Source organism: Sorex fumeus, unplaced genomic scaffold (assembly GCF_029834395.1).
Source record: "Sorex fumeus unplaced genomic scaffold, SorFum_2.1 ptg000037l, whole genome shotgun sequence".
NCBI classification, from domain to species: Eukaryota; Metazoa; Chordata; class Mammalia; order Eulipotyphla; family Soricidae; genus Sorex; species Sorex fumeus.
In genome coordinates, this window is record NW_026606094.1 from 29845834 (window position 1) to 29873377 (window position 27544).

General features: G+C 36.9%; 1 protein-coding gene across 11 annotated transcripts in view; it reads right to left on the reverse strand.

The window, feature by feature from the left end:
* MAGI2 (membrane associated guanylate kinase, WW and PDZ domain containing 2) overlaps positions 1 to 27544 on the reverse strand; it is a 1504283-nt gene that overhangs the window by 308192 nt on the left and 1168547 nt on the right. For 6 of the 11 annotated variants that reach the window (XM_056117960.1, XM_056117958.1, XM_056117959.1 and 3 more), the window contains 3 exons: positions 9025 to 9146; positions 8370 to 8498; positions 6493 to 6675 (listed from right to left, as the gene is read on the reverse strand). In XM_056117960.1, the coding sequence (XP_055973935.1) occupies positions 6493 to 6675; positions 8370 to 8498; positions 9025 to 9146 (434 nt within the window). The remainder of the gene's footprint in view (positions 1 to 6492; positions 6676 to 8369; positions 8499 to 9024; positions 9147 to 27544) is intronic. The other 5 variants (XM_056117966.1, XM_056117965.1, XM_056117963.1 and 2 more) reach the window with 2 other exon arrangements.

Consider the following 27544-nt stretch of genomic DNA (forward strand, 5'->3'; position numbering starts at 1 on the left):
TATGCTATCTCTGGTCCAATATATGCCCTTTATCCTATCTTCAACTCCATTCCTCTTTAACAGACACTTGAAATTTAATAAACCAATAGCAAAAAAGCAAGCCCCTAAAAGTCAGTACAATACTGAGAGAGCAGGGTTGTTAGAAACATCAATATAGCTCAAGACATTTCTGAATATGGAATGTAAATCAAGGGATGGCAACTTTATTCACTGAATTTTGAAGGTGTATCCTTAGCAAGAGCAGACCAACTATAGCGCATGCAGCAAAACCTACTACTGCAAAACCTGCATTCATGAATGCAATTTCCTTGGATCACAGACACATTCATTTCTTTATGATGTGTCTGGCTACTTTCATGACAACGAGTTAAACAGTTATGACAAGCCACCTGGCCCACATGCCTAAAATATCTTCCTTCTAACCTTTAACAGAAAGTCTGTTGATTCTTGTTCTACTGTGGCATTGGAGGGGAAGAAAACAAGGGCAAGGAAGATTCCCAGTTGCTATTCAGAACCCCTTAAAATCTTGGGATTAGAAAACATCTGGGATAGGTACATGAAATCTATAGTTTCATCTTACTCTCATCACCTCCCTAAAGTAGATAAGTAGGATATATCCCAAAACATCCCAAAACAGTTTTTAGGGGGATACTTCTCCCTAAAAACTCAGGTCAAATTTGACCATTCTTTAGACTCTCTCACAAAAACAGGACTCCCAAGCAACTCTTCAGTGTTTTACTTTCAATTACGGATCATATAAGACCACAAGGTGTACGAGAGACATACGTCTAATGAAAAAGGGTATTAGTCACAGGAAAGAGGATACGGTATGGATCATGATAGTTATACTCTGGTAGAAGTATAATGGCAGAACCACAGCTTCAACAGGAAGAGAATAACAAAAGATGCCCTGGGAAAGGAGACTCTGTAGATCAGTGCTCCCCAAAGTGGGAATACTGAACCCTTTTGTTGGTTCACTTACAGAGGAAAATTTAAAGATATGAATTCTGAAAAGGAAGTAGTAGGCCATATAATTCTAGGAAGAGAATTTTTAAAAATATATATTGCAAGAGAGGAAAAGTAAAAATTTACAGAACTATTTTTCTGGGGTGAGGTTTTTTATGAACATTATGACAAACCACTGGGGACAATGAATAAGTGAGCCAAGATACAGATATTGCAAAAGTCATGTAAATATCACTAAAAAGGGAGAATGGTAAGAGGACAGATAGGGTCCATAAGAACTAAACCTTTCTTTCTTTCTTTCTTTCTTTCTTTCTTTCTTTCTTTCTTTCTTTCTTTCTTTCCTTATCTTTTATCCTTTTGGTTCACACCCAGTGGTACTCAGAATTTTCTTGAGTTACTCTTGTCTCTACACTCAGGAATTACTCTTAGCAGTGCTTGGGGGATCATATGGGATGTTGGGGACTGAATGCAGGTCAGTAGCATGCAGGGCAAATGTCCTACCCGCTGTTCTATGCTCTGGCCCCACCTTCTATTATTTCTAAAGGAAGTAAATTTGGTCATGTCCCAAACTGTAATTGAGGAGTGAAGATCATTATTAAAAGGAATAGCTCTAATGATTCAAGAGTGTGCCTCTGGAATATGGTGCTGGAGAAAGGGGCGCAGATTTATAGGAGTGAGTTTCTCTCTCAGATACGTTCTGTGTAAGTATCTAATGCTATTCTTCTTCATGTACATCATAGATCACTTGACAATTTAAAAACTTATATAAATGCACATTCCTCAGAACCACTTGTAGAAACTTAGAATTCATAGATCAAGGGCATAAGAATCTACATTTTTTTTAAAAGCTGTTCATCTGATACTGAAAGTTAATCTTGTGCCGTGCCTTTTTAATCACCAGGGAAAATATAGCAACAAGTGTAAAAGAGGCATGACATGGCATTGTTCAGATGGAGAAATGCAAGGAACTAGGGAATATCAGGCTTTTAGTATCTTGCCACCTTAATAAAAATGTTTAAAACCTTAAATATTAGAAGGCAAATAAAAGCTAGTAAATTCAACTTCTAATTTAACCTCATCTACAGAACTACATAGATAGGTTAGGTTCCCTCTCTCTCTTATATTTGTTATAACATGTATTTGTTGTGACAACACGGCGGATAGGGCATTTGCCTTGCACGTGGCCAACCCAGGTTCAATTCCTCTGTCCCTCTTGGAGAGCCCAGCAAGCTACTGAGAATACACCGCCAACATGGCAGAGACTGGCAAGCTCCCCTTGGCGTACTCAAGATGCTAAAAACAGTAACAACAAGTCTCACAATGGAGATGTTACTGGTGCCCACTCGAGCAAATCAATGAACAACGGGAGGATAGTGCTTATATTTGTTAACCACAAAACTTGATTCAAAAATTGGCCTGGGGAAAAACAGAAAATCACGTCAAGTTAAAGATTTCAGCTGAACTATGCTAGGTAAACAACTCTCAGACCCTCTGGTTTCTGTATAAGCAATGTTCCATCAATCTTGTTTTTTAAAGTACTTTTAAGAACGTTATTAAAATCTCTGGTGCCTACAGAACGATTGCTCAGATGTGTAGCACACATAATAGTCAGATGTCAGTTCTAGCCACTCTGTTCATTGCTCTAAGAGAGATTGTTTGGAAGATAGTAAGAGCAGTTGGTATTGGCTCAATTAATCATCAGAAATGAGTCAGGTACACCATGTCTTCTGGTTCTCCAGTTCTCTCTCCCTTTCCATAAGTCAGCGCTGCCTGGGAAAGAGAAATTCCCACTCCACCACATGATTCTATTGCGCAGTCTCCTAGGACAACTTTCTGCAGAGTGGAATTTCCTTTGTGTTCATAAAACTGTTGACATCTCTTTTCCTAATTAGAATTATCTAAGTTAGAAAATGTGAGAAAAATATATTCATACTTATTTCAATGTCAAATGATAATACTCCTCCATTTAAATTCCAACAATTGTTTACATCTGTAGAGCTGCCATTTTGGTAAAAACTTAAATTCAGGGGGCTGGAGCGACAGTGTAGTTATATTGGGGGTTTACTCTACATGAAATTAACCCAGGTTTGATCCCTGGCATCCCAGCTGGTCCCCTGAGCAGTGCCAGGAGTAATTCCTGAGTGCAGAGCCAGGAGTAAGCCCTGAGCATTGCCAGGTGTCACCCAAACCCTCCCCAATTCTCTACATATTAAGGTTAAATTTTTATATAAAACTATTAAGAGAAATTAAATGTGTCAAATATTCATTTATTTTTTAACTTTCATCTACAATCTGTTAAATTGATTTGTTTTTGCTTTGATGTAAGCTGCTGGTTTAACTGGCATTAACTATGCTATACTAAAAGCAGAAGTCAGTCAAATCAAATTTCACTTCTTACTTTCTAAGAGTATCCATCCATCCATCCATCCATCCATCCATCCATCCATCCATCCATCCATCCATTCATCCATGCATCCATCCATCCAACAAGTACTTATTGAGCACCTGATATTTATCTGGCACTATTTCAGGCCCTAGGGAAAGACAGGTAAAGAAAATAGCAGTCATGGAATAAATTCATATGCCTACTAACTAGTTAAAAAGTATATGATAAAGTTTTTCTATACTGGAATCAATAACTTTATTATAGTCATATTTTTATTTGATGATATATAACTATTATTTGTTGGGGTGTGTAATAAGTCTAAATAGTTCTAATAGACCACTGGAAGTGAGATATTCACACACACTGTGATGACATTTGAATGTTTTTCTAGCTATTTCTCCACTGTTCTGCCTTTGCATTTTCTATTTCATCTTCCAATAACTTTCTTCTCTTGTTCATCCAGCAAAGGTATATGAAGAAGTCAAAACTCTATTGAAATCATCTTCCCTGCAAGCTTTTCCCTTTCCCCTTTTCTCTGTGCTATTTCAGAATTTAGACATATTTATATTATTTCATTGATATAAATATCCTTAATCTGGTAATAATCATGTAAAAAGTGTAATATTCTTGAAAACAAAAACATGTCTTTGCATCCCTAATAATTAACTGAATGTCTGGAACATATTGACACTCAAAAAATATTTGCAGAATCAAAATACAAAGCCATCCCTCCACTATAACTTATGGGATGTTCGATAATTAAATAAATTGCATTTGCTTTTAATTTAAATGATTTCACAATAAAATATTTTAAATCTTTAATAAGTATTATTCCTTTTAAATTGTTTACAGTGAGAAAATATAACCTTTTTTAAGTCTAGTAATATGATAACATACTTTTATCTTAAAACATTTTTATTTCTCACTTTCCCATCTCCTCAAATTTTTGCCATCTCTTGGTAGTTACAGACTTATTGTTATATACCTGAGGCTCTTCTACATATATGTCAGCCTTTTTATATTTGGGGCCTTATCCTTTTTTGTAAATCTGGTGTATTGCAAGATTGTGCAAGAGTCAGGTTTGAAATGTGTTCATCCAATTAATAAATAAAGGAATGAAATAGGAATCAGGGAATTAAATGAAATATTAAGTCTTTTTTTATTGGGAGCTATTTTGAGACAATCTCAAAGAAAATAGAGAAATGAAAAAAAGGAAACAGGGAATTAAATGAAATATTAAGTCTTTTATTGGGGACGATTTTGACCCTATCTGAAAGTTAAAGAAGTTATGCTAAATTTTTAATAAAAGAGTTCACAATTGAATAAAACTAGTTATACTGCCAGGTGTGATAAGCTGTTAAAAAAAAAGAGTAAGTTGTGGGGAAAGCATTGCTGTGGAGAAATATAAGGGTTCACATGAAAAAAACTTTTTTAGTTTTGAAACAGTGTAAAATAGTTGGTTGGATCAGGGATAAAAATAATTGGATTCTTTATTATGCAGAGAAATACGTTTTTAATATTTCACAAAAATCATAACACCTGAGATCCTCTTTCCTATGCTGAGACTTAATTAACTCCACGATGTCCTCCCATTCTAAATTGTAGTCAGTTTGATGATTTAATTGAGTCACTTGATGTTTCCCATTAATTTTTTGTAATGTGAAGGTGTGGGGATGCTTAGTAAAATATCAACAGAGAGCTGGTAGCTAACTTACTCTTGCAGAATTAATTTTTTCAGGGGGGTGAAACACCCATTGATGCTCTGGGCTTACTTCTGGCTCTGTTCTCAAGGATCACTTCTGGCGGTGCTCAGGAGTTTATGGAGCACCTCAGATCAAACCCATGTTAGCCATGTGAAAGGCAAGTGCCTTGCCCACTGTGCTATCCCACTCTTGTAGAAAATTACACATCATGTTTACAACATTTGAAAATAGAGTAAGTTAGTTTTGAACCTTTTAAGGATTCGTAATGTCTATTAAATGTATAATAACTTGATAGTGACTAGTAATGATAAGTACACACATCAAGTTATTTCTACAAGAATGCTTTAATAAATGGTAATAAAGTACTGTTGACTTCTAAGCTGAAAATTTCAGGTGAAAAATCAATTTATATTGTTTCTTTAGAAACAAACAACTTAAAAGTAATGGGTTCATAGTTAATAAATGTATAGACCACAAAGAGGAGGTATCATTTCTTTAAAAGTCATTATCTAATTAATGCATATACTAGGACCATTAACTTTAGCAAGTTGATAGCATAAATTAAATCAAATTTGTGAAAAAAAAGAAATGGTTTGGAGTTACAGATGTCACATTTTATAATGCTGGTTTTAAGGTATTTCAAAAGTAATAACATAAGTTTCACCAAGATTCAGCATTTTAAGTAAACAAAGTTAAGTTTAAATTTTTCCCTTTTTTATTGGAAGAAACAAGTATTTTTAATTTACAGGGCCAGTCCAAGGTCATAGACCAGGTAGGAGAATTTAAAATTAGACTGCAAAATCAATTAGTCCATTACTTTTGTCTCTCTCTGTAAAAACATCAAATTTATTTTTACTTTTATAATTTGTCCCTGTATTTCCATGTTAAATTAGATTATAATTTGCATAGATAACCCACTAATTGTCTATAAAATTAATTTCTAAGGACTAAAGAACCTCATATATTAAAACTTTGTATGAGGACATATAAAGATAAATAACTTTTAACATTTTTCTCTAGGAAATGGTCATGCATATTTAAAAATCTAACCTGAGCAATTTAGCTTGAGAATAATGTAAGAGTAAGACAGATTTTTAAAATATGAATGCTTGGGCTGAATATAAATTAGAAAAGTATGAAATGTTAACTGCATCCCTAAGAAGGCATTCTAGAAATAAATTGGAAAAGTGATAATCTCAAGAGATCACTGAATCCAGCAAACAGAAGGTCCAAGACTAAAATGAACAGACAACAGTGGCATATAAAACTATTTCAAGAATACTTCAAACAGATACTTATAAACATAATTCATGGGTCTTTCGGATGTGACCTTTGGCTTTCAAATTAAAAACAGAGAAAATAGCTCTTCATGCTTGCTCTAAAAAAAAAAAAATAAAGTTGTTTACTAAAGCACGTCTAAAGTATTCTGGAACTTACCTGTTTCCATTTTTCCATCCTGTGCTGCAGGTCCATCTGGAATGACACTTTTCACCTGCAGAAATTCATCAGGCTCATCTCCACCAATTATGGTAAATCCAAAGCCCATGTTGCTCTTTTTGAGGGTGGTGCTGAGGAATGTTCCCTTCAACTGGGATGCGTCCCGGGTAAAGAGTGGTTTTTCTACATTGGCCAATGTAAGTCAAAAGAAATAAAAGCATATTTAGGGCAGGTTCTCATACCAGAGACAGCCAGTCACTGAGCAGTCATCGTGAGCATGAATGTGGGAATCTTCTAGCAGAAGCAGAAGCAAGTGGTGACCATGAGCATTAAACCCTTAGTACTTAGTATAGACAAGAGAGAGGGCTGTCCGGAACATCCAGGGAAACTCTTTCAGGTTTGGAGAATCACTTTTTGTTAAGTAAATGTTTCTATTCACACAAAAGTGGCTGGTTTTTTTTTTCTTTTCTTTTTTTTCTCTTTTTGTACTTAAAAGAGGGCTAACTCAACTGTCAAGAGTCTTCAGATAAGGGAATGCCAGCATCCAAATACCTCTGGAAATGTGGTTTTGAGAGAGTCCAGGAGAGGTAGGAGGTATACATGAGTGGCCAAACCTTACCATCCTTAAAGGACAGAGCTAGAGAACCAAAACAAACTTTAAAAAATACTTTTTGTTTGAGTTTTGTTTTGGAACCACACCCAGTGGCGCTGTTGACTTTGCACTTGGGAATTTTTTCTGGAGGTGTTTGGCAGACCATATGGGATGCATTGCAGGGGATCAAACCTACATCAGCAATATGTAAAGAAAATGCTTGAGTAGGTAGTGAATAACTGTATTATCACTCTGACCCCTAAAAATTTACGTTCTATTTTTCTGGTGCTGGGAACTGAATGCAGAGACCTCACACATGCATATCAAATGCTCTACCACTGAGCTATATCCTGGGCTCCTGAATTGGATTTTTGTACAAGAGTTTGTTTAAAAAAAATAGGACCCATAAAATGTGACTGCTTATGAAAGGATCTAAATTATTTAGGAGGAATGCCTGGATGTGGGACTGAGTCAACTTGTTCTTCTACTGTGAGAGGCTATAAAGATAATCAGAGAAATCAGTTTCTACTAACCCAACAGTGTTTCGGTTATGCTAAAATGTGAGCAAGAGGCAATCTACTATGTCTAAGCGTAATTACGAATGTAAAGGTAGCACATTTTCTAACAAAACACTGACAAATTATGAGCATGTAACAAAGTAATCGGAACAGAACTTGAACCTACTCATTTGGGTTTGGCAACTAATTTGCAATACAATATGCTTTTCCAAGTATGCTTTAAAAAATGCTTTAAAAATAATGGTCATAGTAGAAAATAGAACTAATGTCAACCAAAAGTGCTAACTCAATTAAGCTTTTATATACTTAGTAATATATATATTTAGTTATTACACTTTGAGTGATATGATATTTCTTACAGTCAGACTGTACCCTGCAATTTAGTTAGGCACTTTGTAAAATACTTTAGCTTTTACAATTTTGGGTGATATAGTAGGCACACTTTGCCTACTTATAGACCACATATAACTTGATTGATAATTGAGGTCAAAAATTCTGTTTCTACATTTCTTTTACATTTCCCACTTTTAAAGATGTAAATGGAAAAAGTCTATGATTATTTCACTTGCTTCCTTTGTGTAAAAAAAGGTTCCCCCGGTGAGATTTTGGTTGGGCGACCTTTACATCGTAATTGTGTTATAGTGGTATGGAATTCACGCTTTTATTTGTGAGTAAGAGCCCAGGGAGATGTGAGAAATTTGTGCAGCATCTCATCCCACTACGTGACTCAATGTGTGATTAACAGCTACGAGTATCCGGGGACATACCCAACCACCAGGGTCTCCCCGTGTGGCCACGCCAATAGAAAGACAAGTCGTTCACGCTGCGTGACCTCCCTGGGCCAGTGGGCAGGCGGGTGGATTTGGGCCTAGGTAACGTCGATGAGGCGCTGTCTACTGTTACAAAGGAGAATAAGCTTCATAACTTTTGCTTTCTCTTTGGAGGACAAACTTATGAGTCTTACGCAGTTTGCAATAACCCTAGCAAAACCTGTTCATAGCGCAAAATGTGCTCTATCTTCCTATAAACCACAGCCCAGGGTTTTATCTTAAATCCAAGTTTGCTAAACACATGAACTTAGAAAATGTCAAACACCCAGCTAGAGTGAATGGAGAGGCTTGGGAAAAGCAAATTAACAATCAGAATCAGTCCAATGCTAAAGGCTTTTTTTTTTTTTTTTACTTTTTGGGTCACACCCGGCAATGCACAGGGGTTACTCCTGGCTCTGCACTCAGGAATTACTCCTGGCAGTAGCTCAGGGGACCCTATCGGATGCTGGGAATCGAACCCAGGTTGGCCGTGTACAAGGCAAACGCCCTACCCTCTGTGCTATCTCTCCAGCCCACTAAAGACTTTTTGAACATGCCAGCTGCTAACGGGCAATTTTCCTTTGGGAGTTTTGTGTGTTGACAGGGTACACACCTCTGAAAGCGGGGGCCTGCAGGGGCTTTGGTCCAAGTTCTGTGTGGGGCATGTTATGCTGCTGTAGCTTCCTTTTTGCTTCCAGGACAGGGTTTTCAAACTGTGTTCTTCTATTTATGTGGCTGAAAAATAAAATTTCAAATTAGGTTAGCAGTAGGGCAGAGTCATTTGCGAGAACCTATGTATGGCTCCACAGAGAGTAGATGTTTAAAGTCCCACTGGGCATGAAGTCAGACCCCTGATGGACTATGTATAGTCCACACTTCTGGGATGAGAGTAGAGTTCTGTAAGGTTCTATTACAGGTTATTGTGCTGAAATTTTACAGGAGCCACCCCGCACCCCCAGCTAGAATGTAAGCTTTCTTATGGACTACTAGAGATGAGTTTTACATATTAAGTGGTTCAGAGATCTATGCTGAATGGTGAAAAGAGTGCCATATAAATTCTACAACATCCCCCTATCCAACAAATAAGTGTAAAATAAATTCACTGATTTCATACTTGTCCACACTCTTTAAAAGTCAGACTCCTAGATGGAAGAGCTGGAATGTAGGATGTTTATAGGAGTTCTAAAATACTATATAGGATGACTGATGCGGATCAATCAAAAGTCAAGTACTCACAGTCTAAAAATAAGATATTAGGGCTGGAAAGATAGTACAGCACAACCCTTACATGCAGCTAAGTCCAATTTGAATCACCGGTACCACAAAAGGTCCTTGGAGCCTCATCAGGAGAGATCCCTGAGTATAGTCAAGAGTGAGCCTTGAGCACAGCTATGTAAGTCCAAACAAATACCTTACCAACAAAACCAAATAGACAAGCAAAAAGTTAAGACTAAGAATTCAACTCAGACATCAGAACAACAGAGTTTGAGTGGTGAATCAAGTAGCCAGAGGACTTAATTCTTGATGGTGTCCTGTGAACAAAGGGCTAGGATGCAGAAATCCTGTGTAGGGGGTATGTCATAAGACTCCTTCTATAGCAGATAGCCATAGATAGCCCACTAGAGGGCTAGCAGATGTATAATCTTCATTCTTTGTACAAACAGAAATACAATTGTGGTATTAAAGCATGACAAGGGACGAGAGGTTAAAAGATGAACAATTGCTAAATACTTAACTAAGCACTACATACAAATGTCTCAGCTAACCCTCATAGCAACCACTTTAAATTATGATTATTCCTGTTTTATTAAGTTTTTAATTTGTATTGGAGTCACCCCCAGTTTGTGCTCAGAGAACATGGAGGCTATACCTGGTTATACTGGAGGGAACATGTTGTACCAAGTTTTCACCTCAGGGCCTCTGCATGCAAGTTCCTATCATTTTAGTTTTCTTCCAACCCTTGACCCTTATTTTAAAGAAAATGAGACCATCACTCGAGGCTGAAGAGCAAATGACTTGTTCTAAATAACTTTCCTATTAAGTGGAAAGATGGGGATTCAGTCATGCCCACCTCTCACATTTGAGAGGTTGCTATGAGGGTTAGCTGAGACATTCCTATTACCTAAGCAAATATTATTCCACATGTATGTCTGTAACTTCATCTTTGCCTGCATTGCCATATGAACCTTTTGCTTTAGATGTACATAGAACTTCTCTCAAAGGCAACACTGAATCTAATATCGCCTTTTCTGTATGATTTATTGTATCCAATGGAACACTAGGCAGGCACCAAGAAAAATGTGAAGTCATGAAATTGACATATAAATGTGTGAACATGGAGAATATCATGCTGAGTGAAATGAGTCAGAGGGAGAGAGACAGACATAGAAATATTGCACTCATTTGGGGAATATAAAAAAAATAATTATGAGACTAATACCCAAGAATGGTGGAAACAAGAGCCAGGAGTAATGATCTAGAGTTGGAAGCTTACTTCAGATGATGGTGGGGGGGGGGGGGGCAGCGAGAACAGAGAAGGGGCCACTAAGACAATGATAGTTGGAAATGATCACTCTGAACAAGAACTGAGTGCTGAAAAGTACAAAAATGTACAAACATTATAACCTTCCAGTACCTGTACTGCAAATCATAAAGCCCAAAAGGAGAGAGAGTGAATGAGCGAGCGAGTGAGAGACAGAGACAGAGACAGAGAGAGCAATCATAAACAGCTGTGCATCTTATGATAATTCAATTAGGATAAAAGATTCAGTGTATCAATGGCACAGAACTTGAAGCAAGGTATTCTAAGTTTGACAATGAAATGTTGGGCAACTTACTAAACTAAGCACCAGTGTCCTTCATCTGTATAATAGGGAAATTATTCCTTTATAGGGCTGCTGTGAAGATGAATGAAAGAGTGTTTGCAGTAGCACAAAAGATACATAGAAATGACTTCACAGTTTTAAGTTACTGTTAGTATAGCTATGCCTTATTCTTCAAGATACAGTTATTCTCCTTTGGGAGTGCTCATGCTCCACAGTGCTTAAAGGTTACCATGGCTATACCCTATACCCAATGATACTGGGGGTACATTTTTCTGAGGTTCAAATTTGGTAATTCCTGAGTGCAGAGCTAGCAGTAAACCCTGTGCATCAGCAGGTGTGACCCCAAAAGTAAACAAACAAACAACAACAAAAAAAAATAAGAAAAGAAAAAAAATGTGTCTTGCTCCTGTATATTTCAATTACTATTATTTAAAAGAACTTTTACCATTATTGTTACTTCATAAGATGTTTTCCCCATGTGTCCTATAAATTCTCTGATCTCCTGAGCAACATGCCCAACCTAGGTAATCTGTTCCTCTTGACACTCACAAAACCTTCAGCAGACTCCTCTCTTATCGGTTTATTTATTTTCTTATACTGTTTTCATCAGTAAGAGGACTTGAGACATTTAAAAGAAATTACAAAAAAAGTAAACAAATTGAAGGTGAAGTTAGCTAAATCGAATTAGAAGATAAATGGGTCAGTTGATAAGATAGGCTACTACTTGTTTACTAGTGTTATGTTACTTTGAGACTTGAGATTTCAAACTGCTAATTTAAGAGGGCAGAGAAACCAATTATATTCTTCAGAGTATTTAAGATAAATGGTAAGCAGTTATTCAGAAGAACATAGTATTTTGTTACTGAGTCTTAGAGCTATTTTTTTTTTCAGATATGGCATAAAGAGGTTACTGTAATGTTGTATAAAAATACTCAATGATAATTAAATAAAAATAAATTGCGTAGTTTTCATTATCCTTATTTACAGTGTTTTAATGATTATTTTCCTTTTTACTTTCTACTCTAGGTTGTATAGGGCTATATACAGGAGCCATGTATTATTTATACTTATATATTAAGTATTTAACACAGAAAAAGGCAATAATTTTTTGTTACATAGCTAAATGAAGAGTATGTGTTTTAGGACTTTTGTTTACAAATGTAGTTAAGTAATTTTAAGAAACCAAGATAAAGCTCAGAATTATAAATATTTATCTATCAGTTTTCCTCAATTCATCTGATCTATATTTTGCCACACCATGGTTCAGTATAATTTTAGCCTCATAAAATTATTATTAAATCTCCGGCATAACCATGGCCCTAGAGGCACATGGACCTAATTTGGAACCCAGCAGCTTTTGGCAGAAATGTGAATGAACTATGCATTAAGCTATGGTGCTGTGCCCACCCAGGAGGGAAAGGGTTCTGTCTCTTCCGCCTTTCTCTACCCTCCCTCCCCATGGCACAGTGGCCTCTGTCTCAGACTCTTGGACAGTTAGGTATGAGTTGGTGGTGACAGGGCAACTGCGGCCTCATGGGATGGGGGGTGTAACTGGCACGTCCTTCCTGCCCCACCGAGACCACGAGTTGCCCCCTACCCCACCCCACTAGCAGCTCTCTGGCAAGGTCATGGACCCAGAGGCACATAAACAAATCTTGAAACTATGCGGCTTTTGGCAGAAATCCCTCCAGACTTAATTAGCAAAATATCAGAAATCCAAAATCGCCACGTGACATCCTAAGCCTTTCATAACCAGCAATAGAAAACAAATTATTTCACGATACCTTTTCAGCAGGTCTGATTGTTGGGGGAAAATTCCAAATAACAATGGTGCATATTTTGTCAAAATAATGAACGTAATCAAAGTAGAGAGAGAGTTAAGTGGAAATCATCTGCCTCACAGGCGGGGTGGGGGGATGTATGGATGGGGGGTATACTGGGGTTCTTGGTGGTGGAAAATATGCACTGGTAAAGGGATGGGTGTTTGATCATTGTATCACCAAGACTTAAACCTGAAAGCTTTGCAACTGTTCTCATGGTGATCCAATAGATAAATTAAAAAAAGAAGAAGAGATCAAAAAAATTTATTATTGGGGCTGGAACGATAGCACAAAGGGTAAGGCATTTGCCTTGCACGTGGCCAACCCGGGTTCGAATCCCAGCATCCCATATGGTCCCCTGAGCACCGCCAGGAGTAATTACTGAGTGCAGAGCCAGGAGTAACCCCTGAGCATTGCTGGGTGTGACCCCCCCAAAAAACCCCAAAAAATTATTATTAAACTTTTCTGAGATGTTTATATATACAATTGGGTTTATTCAATATTTCACTTGCACATAACTATCCTCCCTAGAAAAGTCAATGAATAATCATCTGCTTTATGGAAACCATATTAAAAATATACAACATCAAAAGGAGTTTCCAAAATTCACAAAGAACAAAAATAGTAATGAATTTGACTGTCATGACATCTTCCACAAATAGTAGTATCTGGATAGTCAAAGCAAACACAGACTCAGAGTCAAAGGCTGGAAAACAATCCTACAGGCAAACAGCTCCCATAAAAAAGCTGGGGTAGCCATCCTTATATCAGACCACATCGATTTCAGAGTGAGGAAGGTCATAAGAGACAGTGAAGGCCATTTCTTATTGATCAAAGGATCTGTACAACAGGAAGAACTTACAATAATAAATGTATATGCACCTAATGAGAGACCAGCAAAGTACTTAAAACAACTACTCATAGATTTGGAAAAAGACATCAATAGCAACACAATACTAGTGGGAGACTTCAACACTGCTTTGTCACCTCTTGATAGATCAACCAGACTCAAGCTTAGCAAGGACATACTTCATTTGAGGGAAATAATGGAAGAAAGGGACTTAGTAGATATATACAGGACACTTCATCCACAAAAAGCTGAATACACATTCTTCTCAAGCGTACATGGAACATTCTCCAAGATAGACCACATGCTGAGCCACAAAACATGCCTCCATAAAATTAAGAAGGTAGAGATTGTATCAACAATCTTCTCAGACCATAATGCGCTGAAATTAGAAGTAAATCACACACAAAAACAGAAAACTAAATCAAACACCTGGAAATTAAACAGTGCACTATTGAACAACGAGTGGATTAGACAGGAAATCAAAGAGGAAATCAAAAGATTCCTAGAAACGAATGAAAATGAGAACACGAGTTACCAAAACTTATGGGACACAGCAAAGGCTGTGTTAAGAGGAAAGTTTATAGCTCTACAAGCATTCCTCAGGAAGGAGGAGCGAGCACACATAAGTAACCTAACCTCACAGCTTAAGAGCTTGGAGAAGGACCAAAAAAAGGAGCACAACCCGAACAGGAGAAAGGAAATAATAAAACTCAGAGCAGAGATTAACGAGATGGAAACCCAAAAAACAATCCGAAAGATCAATGAAACCAAAAGCTGGTTCTTCGAGAAAATTAACAAGATCGATAAGCCTCTAGCAAAACTCACAAAGAAAGGGAGAGAGAAAACCCTAATAAACCGAATCAGAAATGAAAAGGGGGTCATTACAACAGAAACCACAGAAATTCAGAGGATCCTCAGGGAGTACTTTGAAAAGCTTTATGCCACGGAACATCAAAACCTCGAGGAAATGGATAAATTCCTAGACTCCTACAGACTCCCAAGGCTGAACCAAGAAGACCTGGAATACCTGAACAGACCTATCACCATCAAGGAAATTGAAATGGTAATAAAAAGTCTCCCCAAGCAAAAAAGTCCTGGCCCGGATGGATTCACTAGTGAATTCTTCCAAATCTTTAAAGAGGACTTACTCCCAATGCTCTTTAAGCTTTTCCACGAAATTGAAATATCAAAAACACTTCCGAACAGTTTCTACGAAGCAAATATCACACTGATACCAAAAGCAGACAGAGATACCACAAAGAAAGAGAATTACAGGCCGATATCCCTGATGAACACAGATGCAAAGATCCTCAACAAACTACTAGCAAATAGAATCCAACTACTCATCAAAAAGATCATACACCATGACCAAGTAGGATTCATCCCAGGGATGCAAGGATGGTTTAACATTCGGAAATCGATCAACATAATCCACCATATCAACAAAAGAAAAGATAAAAAGCATATGATCATATCAATAGATGCAGAGAAAGCATTTGATAAGATCCAGCACCCCTTTATGATGAAAACCCTAGCCAAAATGGGTATAGAGGGGACCTTCCTCAACATAATTAAAGCCATCTACCACAAGCCTACAGCAAGCATCATCCTCAATGGGGAAAAACTGAGAGCCTTCCCTCTAAGATCAGGGACGAGACAAGGATGCCCACTCTCTCCACTGCTGTTCAATATAGTACTGGAAGTACTTGCAATAGCGATTAGGCAGGAAAAAGATATTAAGGGCATTCAGGTAGGAAAGGAAGAAATCAAGCTCTCACTATTCGCAGATGATATGATACTCTACTTAGAGAACCCAATAACTTCCACCAAAAAACTCCTAGAAACAATAGACTCGTATAGTAAAGTTGCAGGTTATAAAATCAATACCCAAAAGTCCATGGTTTTCCTATACGCAAACAGTGAGAGAGAAGAAAGCAACATGAAAAAAACAATCCCGTTCATAATTGTGCCCCAGAAAATCAAGTACCTAGGAATCAGCTTAACTAAGGAAGTACAGGACCTGTACAAAGAAAACTACAAAACGCTACTTCAGGAAATAAAAGAGGACATGAGGAAATGGAAAGATATCCCCTGCTCATGGGTCGGGAGACTTAACATTGTCAAAATGGCAATACTACCAAAAGCATTGTATAAATTCAATGCAATCCCTATAAGGATACCCATGACATTCTTCAAAGAAATGGAGCAAACACTCCTGAAATTTATATGGAACAATAAGCCCCCACGAATAGCTAAAGCAATTCTTGGGAAAAAGAAAATGGGAGGAATCAACCTCCCGAACTTCAAACTGTACTACAAAGCAGTAATAATTAAAACAGCATGGTACTGGAACAAAGGCAGAACTGCAGACCAATGGAACAGGGTTGAATACACTGACATCTCTCCTCAATCATATGCTCATCTAATCTTTGATAAAGGTGCAAGTAATGTGAAGTGGAGTAAGGAAAGCCTCTTTAATAAATTGTGTTGGCATCACTGGACGGCTACATGCAAAAAAATAGGCTCAGAACTCTGCCTATCACCATGTACAAAAGTAAGATCAAAATGGATTAAAGACCTCAACATCAGACCAGAAACCATAAGGTACATTGAAGATAAAGTTGGCAAAACCCTCCATGACATTGAAGCTAATGGTATCTTCAAAGATGCCACGCCACTGGCCGAGCAAGTGAAAACAGAGATAGATAAATGGGACTATCTTAAACTAAGAAGCTTCTGCACCTCCAAAGAAACAGTGACCAAAATACAAAGACAGTCTACAGAATGGGAAAGGATATTCACCGAATACACATCTGACAAGGGGTTGATATCCAGGATATACAAAATACTGGTTAAACTCCACAAGAAGAAAACATCCAACCCCATCCAAAAATGGGGCAATGAAATGAACAGAAACTTTCTCAAAGAAGAAATCCGAATGGCAAAAAAGCATATGAGAAAATGCTCTACATCATTAATCATCAGGGAGATGCAGATCAAAACCACTATGAGATACCATCTCACACCTCAGAGACTAGCCCGCATTCAAAAGAACAAAAGCAACCAATGCTGGCGTGGATGTGGCGAGAAAGGGACACTCCTTCACTGTTGGTGGGAATGTCCACTGGTTCAGCCCTTCTGGAAAACAGTATGGTCGATTCTCAAAAAATTAGAAATTGAGCTCCCATTTGACCCAGCAATACCACTCCTGGGAATATATCCCAGAGAGGCAAAAATGTATAGTCGAAGTGACATCTGCACTTGTTTGTTCATTGCAGCACTCTTTACAATAGCCAGAAACTGGAAGAAACCTGAGTGCCCAAGAACAGATGACTGGTTAAAGAAACTTTGGTACATCTACACAATGGAGTACTATGTAGCTCTTAGAAAAGATGAAGTCATGAAATTTACATACAAGTGGTACAATATGGAAAGTATCATGCTAAGCGAAATGAGTCAGAAAGAGAGGGATAGACATAGAAAGATTGCATTCATCTGGGGGATATAAAGTAGCAAAGTATGAGATTAATACCCAAGAATAGCTGAGATCAGCACCAGGAGGATTACTCCATAACTTAGAGGCCAGCCGGGTATCCTAGAGGAAAGGGCAGTTCAGATAGAGAAGGGAGCACCAAATAAAGGATGTTTGGAGGATCCTCCCAGGAGGGGAGATGCATGTGGAAAGTAGACTATGGACTGAACATGTTTGCCACTCAATGCCTCTTTTGCAGACCACAACACCCAAAAGGAGAGAGAGAACACAGGGGATTGCCCTGCCACAGAGACAGGGGGGATGGGGGGATGGGGGTGGGAGGGATATTATCCATGGTGGTGGAAAATGGGCACTGGTGGAGGGATGGGTATCTGATCATTGTATAATTGAAACCAAAGCACAAAAAATTGTAAATCTACAACTTTAAAAAAAAATAAAATACAATAAAGGGGAAAAAAATAGTAGTATCTGGGTATGACTTTAGCATCCTAAGATAATTGCCACAGAACATTTACACAGTCATGCATGAGATTTAAAATGCACCCAAAGTAAATGATACAGCACAGAGAAATACTATTGTAATGGAAAGGTTAGCCTTGTCTTTCTTATGCTTCCAAAATGAATGGTTTCGGGTCCTTTTAGGAAGAATTTGGGGGTGGAACAATGTATACAAGGGACGTGAATGACAAATGCCATTCTCCTCTTCATTATTTAGGCTCTGTGAGATAATTATTGTTTCCTCTAGTTTACATTCAGAGCAGGAGCCTGGAAAGCTACCAAGAGTTCTTAGTTTTGAATTATGTTTAGTCTATTGACATATTTTACTATGAGAGACTTTAGGTGTTATAAATATGTTTCATGTATATTTTGAAGTGGGTACATCCTAACAGTCTCATTTTTATGTTTCCAAAAAGAAGGATTCTGGTATAAAAGCCTTCCATACTGGAATGGCAAAGGGAAAAAGATATTCAAGAATGAAATTCCACTGACTTTTCTCTTGGCCAACAAATCTATTCATTTGCAACTCAGTTTCCTCTTTTCACTGTGGAATGAAAACCTATAACACAAACCTGATAAGTTTTTGTATGGTAGGGCTTTGTATTTCTGGGTTTTGTTTGTTTACTTGATTGATTGATTTTGCTTTTTGAATGTGTATCTGTGGGTCTGTGGAAGGTCAAATCTAGCAATTCTCAGCATTTATGTCTGGCTCTGTGCTCAGGGATCACTCCCGGGGGCTCTGGGGGACCATATATGGTGCCTGAGACTGTACTGGGATTGGCCATATGCAAGACAAGCACTTTAATTTTTCTATAATCTCTCTTGCCATGGTTTTTTAAAGGAAAAATGAAACAAAGAGAGATTTGGGCCAGACCTAAATCAACCCAACTGTAATCTTGGAATGGGGTACAAACAATGATATTTTTTTAAAGAGCTTCCCAGATATCTATGGTGTAGCCAAGATTGGAATCCCTTGACATTGAAGCCAGGAAAGTGTAAAAAAGAATCATTTAAGGATGGAAGTTTATAAAAGAAAGTTTCTTGTCTTTTAAGATTTGCATAGATGTTTCTTTTTCTGTATATTGCTGTGAGAACTCTTAGAAAATGATCTCTGGATGCAGAAGAAAGAACTTCCACAATCAGAAGTTTCACACATTCCCAAAGCGAAGGAGACATCTGTACCTAAAGGGGTTATAGGTTAAAGACAATCTCTTGGGAATACCCTGTTTGACTCCCACATCCCCTACTGTGGGATGAAGCAAAAGAAGCAAGAAAGGAGATCATCAATTCTGAGCCTATCAGGTTCTATGGGAGCAAGAAGGCAGATATCACTAAAGAATTCATCCACTTTTACTACCAATGTCCCTCCCTGTGTCTTCACACCCCATCTTGTTTCTCAGTCACCCTGGAAAGGATAATTTCAGTGCAGACACAGATGACACTGGCCACTCTCCAATCTTTCCTTCTGTTGTCAGCAAATGGATCTTTGGGTGTCTGTGTGAATAAGAGAACACCTTTAAAGGGGAGATTGTGCCATGAGAGAAATGTTTCCACAGTGGTCAAGGTGGCTGCAGCAATTACTCCACCACATGAGGTAGTCAGTGCTCCAGAAATATTTGTTGGAAAAGTGTATGGGTGGATAAGCACACATAAAAAGCGAGAGATTTCCCTGTTGTTCAGTTTAACTCTCCCAAGAGATTACACAGGTTGTGATAGAACTGCATATGAAGCACAGGGCCAGCTTATGTGCTAGAATCAATCTGCATTTGGGCAAGGACCCATGAAATTCTTTAGAACAGTATCTTTCAAGGCATTCTTGTGCTAGGTGACAAAGTCATAGCCCTGTTGTGATGAAAGATTTGCAGCTCGCTATCATGTGTGACTTGAGAAACATGCTTACATGGGAAAGTGTGACTTTAGAGACTCAATGTGAAAGTGCCCGCGGGAGGCAGGTGCTCATCACTGGGAGGAGGAGACTGTTTGTGGGATCTGAGTGGAAGCTCAGGGTTTTAGTCCTTCCATGAACACTTGCCCTTTTTTGTTCTTCCCAGAATCTATGAAAACGTTAAAAAAAATGGAATATGGGCCAGAGAGATAATACAGCAGTTAAGGTATTTGCTTTGCATGAGGCCTACCCTGATTTCATTCTGGAACAACTTATTATCCCTTGAGGATTGGTAGGAGTGATCCCTGAGCACAAAGCTAGGAGTAAACCCTGAGCACTTACGGGTTATGGCACCAACTTCTCCAACCTCCCATATAAAAATTAATTAAAGAAAAGGAGAATAATTTTAAATGGAATCAGAGTGTGAGTTTCCTTGTTGATTAGAACTCATTAGGGATCTTTGCTCCCCTTTTGACTCCCACACTCTGTGGGTGAAGAAAATCTGTGTATTACCCTCTTTACACCTGGATTTCTACACTACAGCTGTGCTGGTAGTGAACACAAACTTTGTACCCTCTCTAGATAAATTTTGTTCATTTTAATACAAGTTTTGAGAAGGTTCCATACATTTTCCATCACTACCAAGTATTGCTACAAGTAATAAAAAGAGCATCATGCCTTAGCAACTAAAGGAGGCTGGTGATCCCATGGGAATTGTTTCATTCTTTTCTTAGAAGGCAGGGTACCCAAGGATAGTAGAGATATGGACCAGGAGGATTTCTCCACAGCTTAGAAACCAGCCTCACATGCTGGGGGAAAAGGCAGCTCAGATAGAGAAATGTAAAGAATGCTTGGAGGACCCGCTTGGGATGGGAGGTGTGTGCTGAAAGGAGACTATAGACTGAACATGATGGCCACTTAACACATGCACTGCAGACCACAACACCCTAAAGGAGAGAGAGAGAGTCAAAGGGAATCTGCCTGCCACAGAGGTAGGGAACTGGGTGGGGGGATGGGGATGGGTGGGAGGGATACTGGGAACATAGGTGGTGTAGAATGGGCACTGGTGGAGGGATGGGTACTCAATCATTGTATGACTGAAATGTAAGCACAAAAGTGTGTAACTGTATTTCATGGTGATTCATTAAAATTTTTTTTTAAAAAGAAGGCAGGATACCATGTTAAAGCCTGGTGACTAGTTGATGCTGGCATTCAAGCTCACACCTAGCCTTGTTCCTTAAGGCATTTCATTTATCCTCTTGTGTTTCAGAATTTTTTATCTGTAAGTTTGAGATTGCAACATCATATGCCTCATAGAACTGCTACACATATTATAAGAATTAAAATGAGTTGATCAAGAATTGTTCTTGGATACAATCCTCAATGAATATTACCATAATTCATCAAATACTTATTTCCCCAAAACTTTTTTCTTAGCACTATGGTAGAAAGTGTAGGGAAGAACCAAGGCAAAGCAATGGATAGTGTAATAGGGAAGCAAAAAATATATAGTAAAATAAGGTTTAATAGAGTGTATGCCTTACAGTGCTTTGAGAAGCTGAATTTTAAAAGTACTGGTTTGGAGACTAATGTTTTAAATAGACTATTTTAAAATATGAACTTTGGGTAAATGTAAAAATTGAATCTCTTCTACTTGGAGCTTAGAAAAAGAAAATGATAATTGAATCCAACCCCTTGAAAAATTTCCTCCTAATTCTAACACTCAACTGATAATTTTCTTGCCATTAGTGTCCATTTATTATTTCCACTATACCTGCAGGTAATGTAAGTTTGCTTTGTGAATGTGAGTGGGAAGGTTGAGTTATTCATGTGTTAATTTCTCCTACTTTTCCTGAACACTAGGATAAATATCTGTGGTATATTAGTGACCAGGTGGGAGGCAGATCAACGGAGAAGACGATCCATCTATTGGTGCTGAAATTCTTACAACTAAAGTGCCGGTGTTTTATGTGTATCTTGTGTACAATGAGGAATTATCATTTAAGCTATTTCTATTTACTACCAATTAGAAGAAAAATTGATTTTTCCAACCCTAACAGAAATGGCAAAATACATTTTCAATCACACCATGAATTCTCCCCAAAGCTATAAGATATAGGTTTACTTTGAAGCATTTCAAAGCCACTAGGCATGCATTTTAAACGTTTTTTTCCTTCTCTTCTCATTCCCTTAAAATTTCTCCTTTAAATGCTATGACTAACTGTAGGAGATGTTCTTGTCAAAGGTATTTCTAACCTTTTGCTTCTAGGTTGGTAATAAAGTAGAGAGCTATAGACTTAGAGGAAAGGTATGTAGAAGGACGATAAAAAACATTATTAGATCTTTCTATGTTGAGACAATGTGACAAATTGTCTATCATTGGTGTTTGCAAATTATGACTGAATGGCTTCAGTTATCTAAATTCCATCCATGTATTCATTAATTCACTATTGTGCAAGCATTTGGGAATACAAAGTTTAATATGATTTAATCCCTTTATAAAGTATGGAAACCCAAACTTTAACACAGTAGACATAAAAATTGAGTGACACCTCCTCAGTTTGTCTTGGGAATAAGTGGCTTTTAGAGCATGACCCACTCGTTTTTAAACTTGGACAAATCTGGAATGTGTTGTTAATATAAAAGTAGACAGGAAAATAAACACAAACTAAAGAAGAATAGATACTAGCATTTACCAAAGTGAGTACTCAAAGATAAAAGACTACTTAGTCTGATGATCTTGGAAAGAATCACAAAGTAAGGGAACCTTGGGCAGATGCTAGAAAAAGATGTATTTGCTGGAAGGAGGGGAGGGCATGTTCAGGAAAGGAGTAGTGAATTGAGGGGCCAGACTGATAGTACAGTGGGTAGGGCATTTGCCTTGCACGTGGTCAATCTTGGTTCAATCCCTGGCATCCCATATGGTCCCCCAAGCATTGCTAGAAGTAATTCCTGAGTGCAGGAGTAACCCTTGAGCATCACTGGGTGTGACTCAAAAAAGCAACAGTAAAAAAAAGAAAAGAAAAAGATTAGTGAATTGAAAGGTATTCAGCAGTACTCAATTTTGCTGGCTGCAGTAGCAGGCTGGTGTCTAGACATATACTTGTCTTCTATTGCAGGTGGTGGTATGACAGCTGCAGCGAGGAAGGATAGAGGGAAAACTACAAAACTAGAATGAGTTCCAAGTCTTGGTAGGTGGTTATTTTATTTATTTATTTTTTGTTTTTATTCTGTTTGAAAATATCCAGGATAAAGAATTTAAGAGATTTTTAAACAGGAAGAAATTAAAAAAAAGTCATCGTGGAAGATTTATTAAATTCCTTGCTCAGGTGGTAGTGGTGGTGGTGTTGGTGGTGGTGGTGGTGGTGGTGGTGGTGGTGGTGGTGTGTGTGTGTGTGTGTGTGTGTGTGTGTGTGTGGTGTGCTCATATGCTCACATGCTTGCATGTATGGTGGGGGTTTGAAAGGGATTATAGGAGGAGGTTCTTGATAATGGCCAAGCAGGGATGTTATAACAGTCCTTGACATCCTAATCATTTTAGTGTTATATACTAGCTACCTCCAATATATGTTCAGGTTATTGTTTTTAGTTGCGCTGTGAGGATGTATGAGGGATGTTTAATGACCGAAGATTCATATTATGTACAGAACTACATATTACAGTAGGCTACAAGGGCTGAAAAGAGTTTGAACTGTAATGGAATCCATGCCGAGCTAGATTTCTATTTATCTTCTTTTTTTTTTTCTTTTAGAATTTGGGCAACACCCAGAATAAATTGGAATACTTTGGGAACCAACTCCAAGAAGATGAAGAGGATTATCTCAGAACAGTAAGGAATCCCAAAGACAACATCAATGATATCTGGGGTTATCAAGGAAGGAGTGTGTAAAGAAAAGAGCGCTAATGAAGGCAGATGAACAAGTCTGACAGGGGGAAAGGCTGCAGTTTCTGAAAGGCAACAGGACATGATGATTATTTTCATTCTATATAATAGCTAAATATCCCAGGTTTCTAAGTCCAATATTCAGAGTGAGAAAATGATAAAAAGTATTATTCTTCACTACTGGGCCTTTTATTACTACCCATCAGGGGGGAATAAAATTCATAGTTCTTTCTTCTAGGTGCTAGAAAGTTATGTAGAAGAATTAGAAAACAAAATAAAAATTAAAAATTCTATTTGTGAGTTTTAGAGAAAAGGGGATTCCCCCACCCTGGATATATAAACTCTGCACAGAATCTGTCAATATCCTGCCACTAGTAAGTGGCCAGAGGGCCAGCACATGGTGGGAGTGTCTCTTTCTAAGGAGATAAAACCACTGAATGAAAGGCATGGGAAGCAAAAGAATTGGGAACAGAGGATAAAGGTCTAACAGAAATAGTAACAAAGAGTAGATGTAATAATTTGCTTCTTATTGTGTTTAAGAGATTGATTTGGAGGAGGGGACACAAGTATTACAGTGGAATTTTGCATAATGAATACACTAAATACAAATTTAGGCCATTAAAAAACTAAGTTTCATATAAATTAGATGATAGTTTCATATAACTGTAATAGGGGATATAGTTTTACATTTGTTTGCTTCTTTTCATAATATATAAAGACAGCTGGTGAATTTAGGTGCACATATTTGCTGAGTACTTTTTCATTCATCTATAGTTCTAAATAGAGATTGGAGATGCAATGTTCAATATTCAGAACATTACATTTTGCACACTTTGAAATTTATTGAGTTCCTGTTCAGATTTAAACTATTTGATAGATGTCATAATTTTGTGAAAAGAAACAGTTACTTGAAGTATTAAAAAAACTATATATAAAAGTGAAAGTTATTTGAAGAATGAGTGTTGGCCCACGGGAAAAAAATAAAGAAAAAATGGTGGAAGAAAGTGAGTTCTGGGAACTAATATTCAATGAAAAACTATGTGCTCAGCTGAAGAGATTCCATGCTTTTAATTCATTTGCTCCTCAGAGAAGGTAAACTATTTTCTGCAGATATAACAGTAAGGGCATAAATCAAATTCAACTCTGTAGAGTGCAAAAACAACAACATTGATTTATGTTGTTCTGACACAAATATACACTTATTTTTCAAGTGACTTACATCTGTGCAGGTATAGGGCCTGTTTGATAATACACAATATACTTCAATCAGGAGATTCTATTTCTTCCTTTTTTTTAAACCAGAATTCACTGAAAATTGAAAACTTTTACAATCTTGTAATTTATCTGATAATTTTCTGAAGACAAAATTGTGAAAATAGAGTACTTTATTTTAATTGTTAAGTGATTAAAAATAACTCAGTGATTATACCCATAAAATAGGAATAAATACTTTTCACTAGCAAATGTACTTTTTATATTTTACATATTTAAAAAGTCAAAAGTAAAATGGTAGAGAATGAGGACTAAGGAGACCTAATTTTGGGTAATAAAGTTTTCTTGTTTTTCTCATCAACATAAAGTTATTTTTAAGCAATTAAAATATTATAAAAAACCAAATGATAGTAACAGAGTTCATAAAAATAAAACCATAATGAAACACAGGAAATAGTAAGATTATCAGAAGCAGAGAGATGGTTACGTAAATAATGACAATCAGTTTTTTAAATTAGAAAGGTCTCCTCCAAGGGGTGCCTCTGGCTCTCCTAAGGTTAGTCCTAGCTAATCTCAACTCTTCCCTTAAGATCTCTGGGAGACGAATGTGGGTCGTATCGCTGGAAATCTGCTAATAACAACAAGGTAATTTTGTGCTAATATCTATGAGTATAGTTAAAGTTGAATTTGAGTGCAAATTAGGAAAAGAACACAGGACTACACATGTTATGTCCAAATCTCACAAAGGGCCTGTTAGGTTTTTCTAAGCTCTAGTGATGCTGAGAAATGATACCTTGGTACTTATTTGGCCAGGAATTCTTTTGATAGTAACTTAAAAGTAAAGTGCAGGTGAGATGGTGCAGTAAAGTGCTGGTGAGATGGTGAGACCCTTCATGGGTACATAGTTTTACCTGAAAGTAGTGGGTCATGAGCAATATGGGCGAGGGGAAGACATCTGACTCTATTCTCTCTAATACACTCAGTTTTCACATGCATCTTGCTTTTTACCAAAGTCAAGCCATTTTGGAGACAATGTCAGTCATTGGGGTTTAAGCCCCATTTTTGAAGTTTCCCCACCATCTCGGAACTACAATGGACACATCTGTTAATATCATACTCACTTCATAAAGCTATTGTGAAGAGCAGACATAACATACAGAAAATAACATAAAATATGTCAAATCTTAAGGATGAAGTTCATTTTAACATTACATTGTATTTAGAGCATAGAAATCAAGTGCAACGTAAGTATGGACACCATCAAGTCCCTTAGTTCCTGCTCTGGGCTACAGCTCCATTTCTACTACCTACTGTCTTGATTGTCAGGCTTCCTCTAAGTTCTCTGTAAAAATCAGAAACTGTTGCGATTACAGTAGTTACATAAAATGTTCAAAACATATCAAGTTTTAATTGATGGCAGCTATTAATATTATTCTCCAGGTTGACTAATAGTAGTTATTTACATATTAAATGTCCAAAACAAATTCCTAAGTAATGTTACAGAATAAAAGAAAGACAATCATAAATATCTTTACATTTGACACCCAATAAAAACCTGAGCAAGTAAAGAATAGAATTAAGGTATTTAAATCACTTTCTATTATACAAATTTGGTATTTTAGAAATCTAATCTAATATCTCAAAAGGTGTATTTAAAAGGTTTCAGAAAAAATATTTAATGGCAATTTATTTTTAATGCAAAAATAAACTTAGTGGTTTATCAAGCAAATAGTTCTTTTGCCTACAGAAGACCTACTCAACTTTCTGAGCTATAGAACATAAAATTGCTTTTCTTGACAATCTAAAACTTTATTCCAGTTAACTAGATAAAGTAAAACATGTAAAATTTTAAAATGAAACATTTATAATTCATTTATTCTTACTATACAATTAGCTAACTCTATTTCAATATAATTTCATCTATTTAATATGGAGCCACTGATTAAGCCTAGTAATTATTTTTTCATTGCCTCTTTGCATTATTAAAAAGAAAAATTCCTTTAACTGCATTAAATTTAGAAAGTGGTAAAAAATATGTCTCTTACACTTTTTTGTTTACAAGTTTATATCTGTCCTTCTATCTGTTAAATAATAATTTTGACATACATTTGATAATTGGAGATATCAAGTACATTTTTATTTTCTTCATATTTCCAAAAATAAATTCTATTATAATAATCCACCCCTTTGGGAGTATTCTTTTCAAAGGATAGATTTGTTAAAATAATTAAAAGAAAATAAATGAATTATAACATAGGTTACTGTCTAGAAAATAGCAAGTAGAAGTTGAAAGAAAATGCTCTTAAAATTTAAGTATTCTATGGTAGCAGTTATAATGAGAAAATAATGAGGCTTACAGGAAAATGGCCAAATTCATCCTTGTTAACACAAGGTGCAGTGGATATTCCTTGAACTAGAAGAAATTCTAGCAATCACCTAATTCAAACCTTTCATTTAACAGATACAAGCCAAGGAGGTTAAGTATAATTTTGTACTAGGATCTACATTCAAAATCATGAATGCATAAAAGGGCAAGCTATTTCTAATACCACACTATCCCAAGGAATTTTGAAAAGCAACCTCATATTTAAAAAGCCAGGACATGATGTTTCTCACATGGGGTGAAGGGTTATATTTTACTTCTCATATGTAAACAGAATATGGATG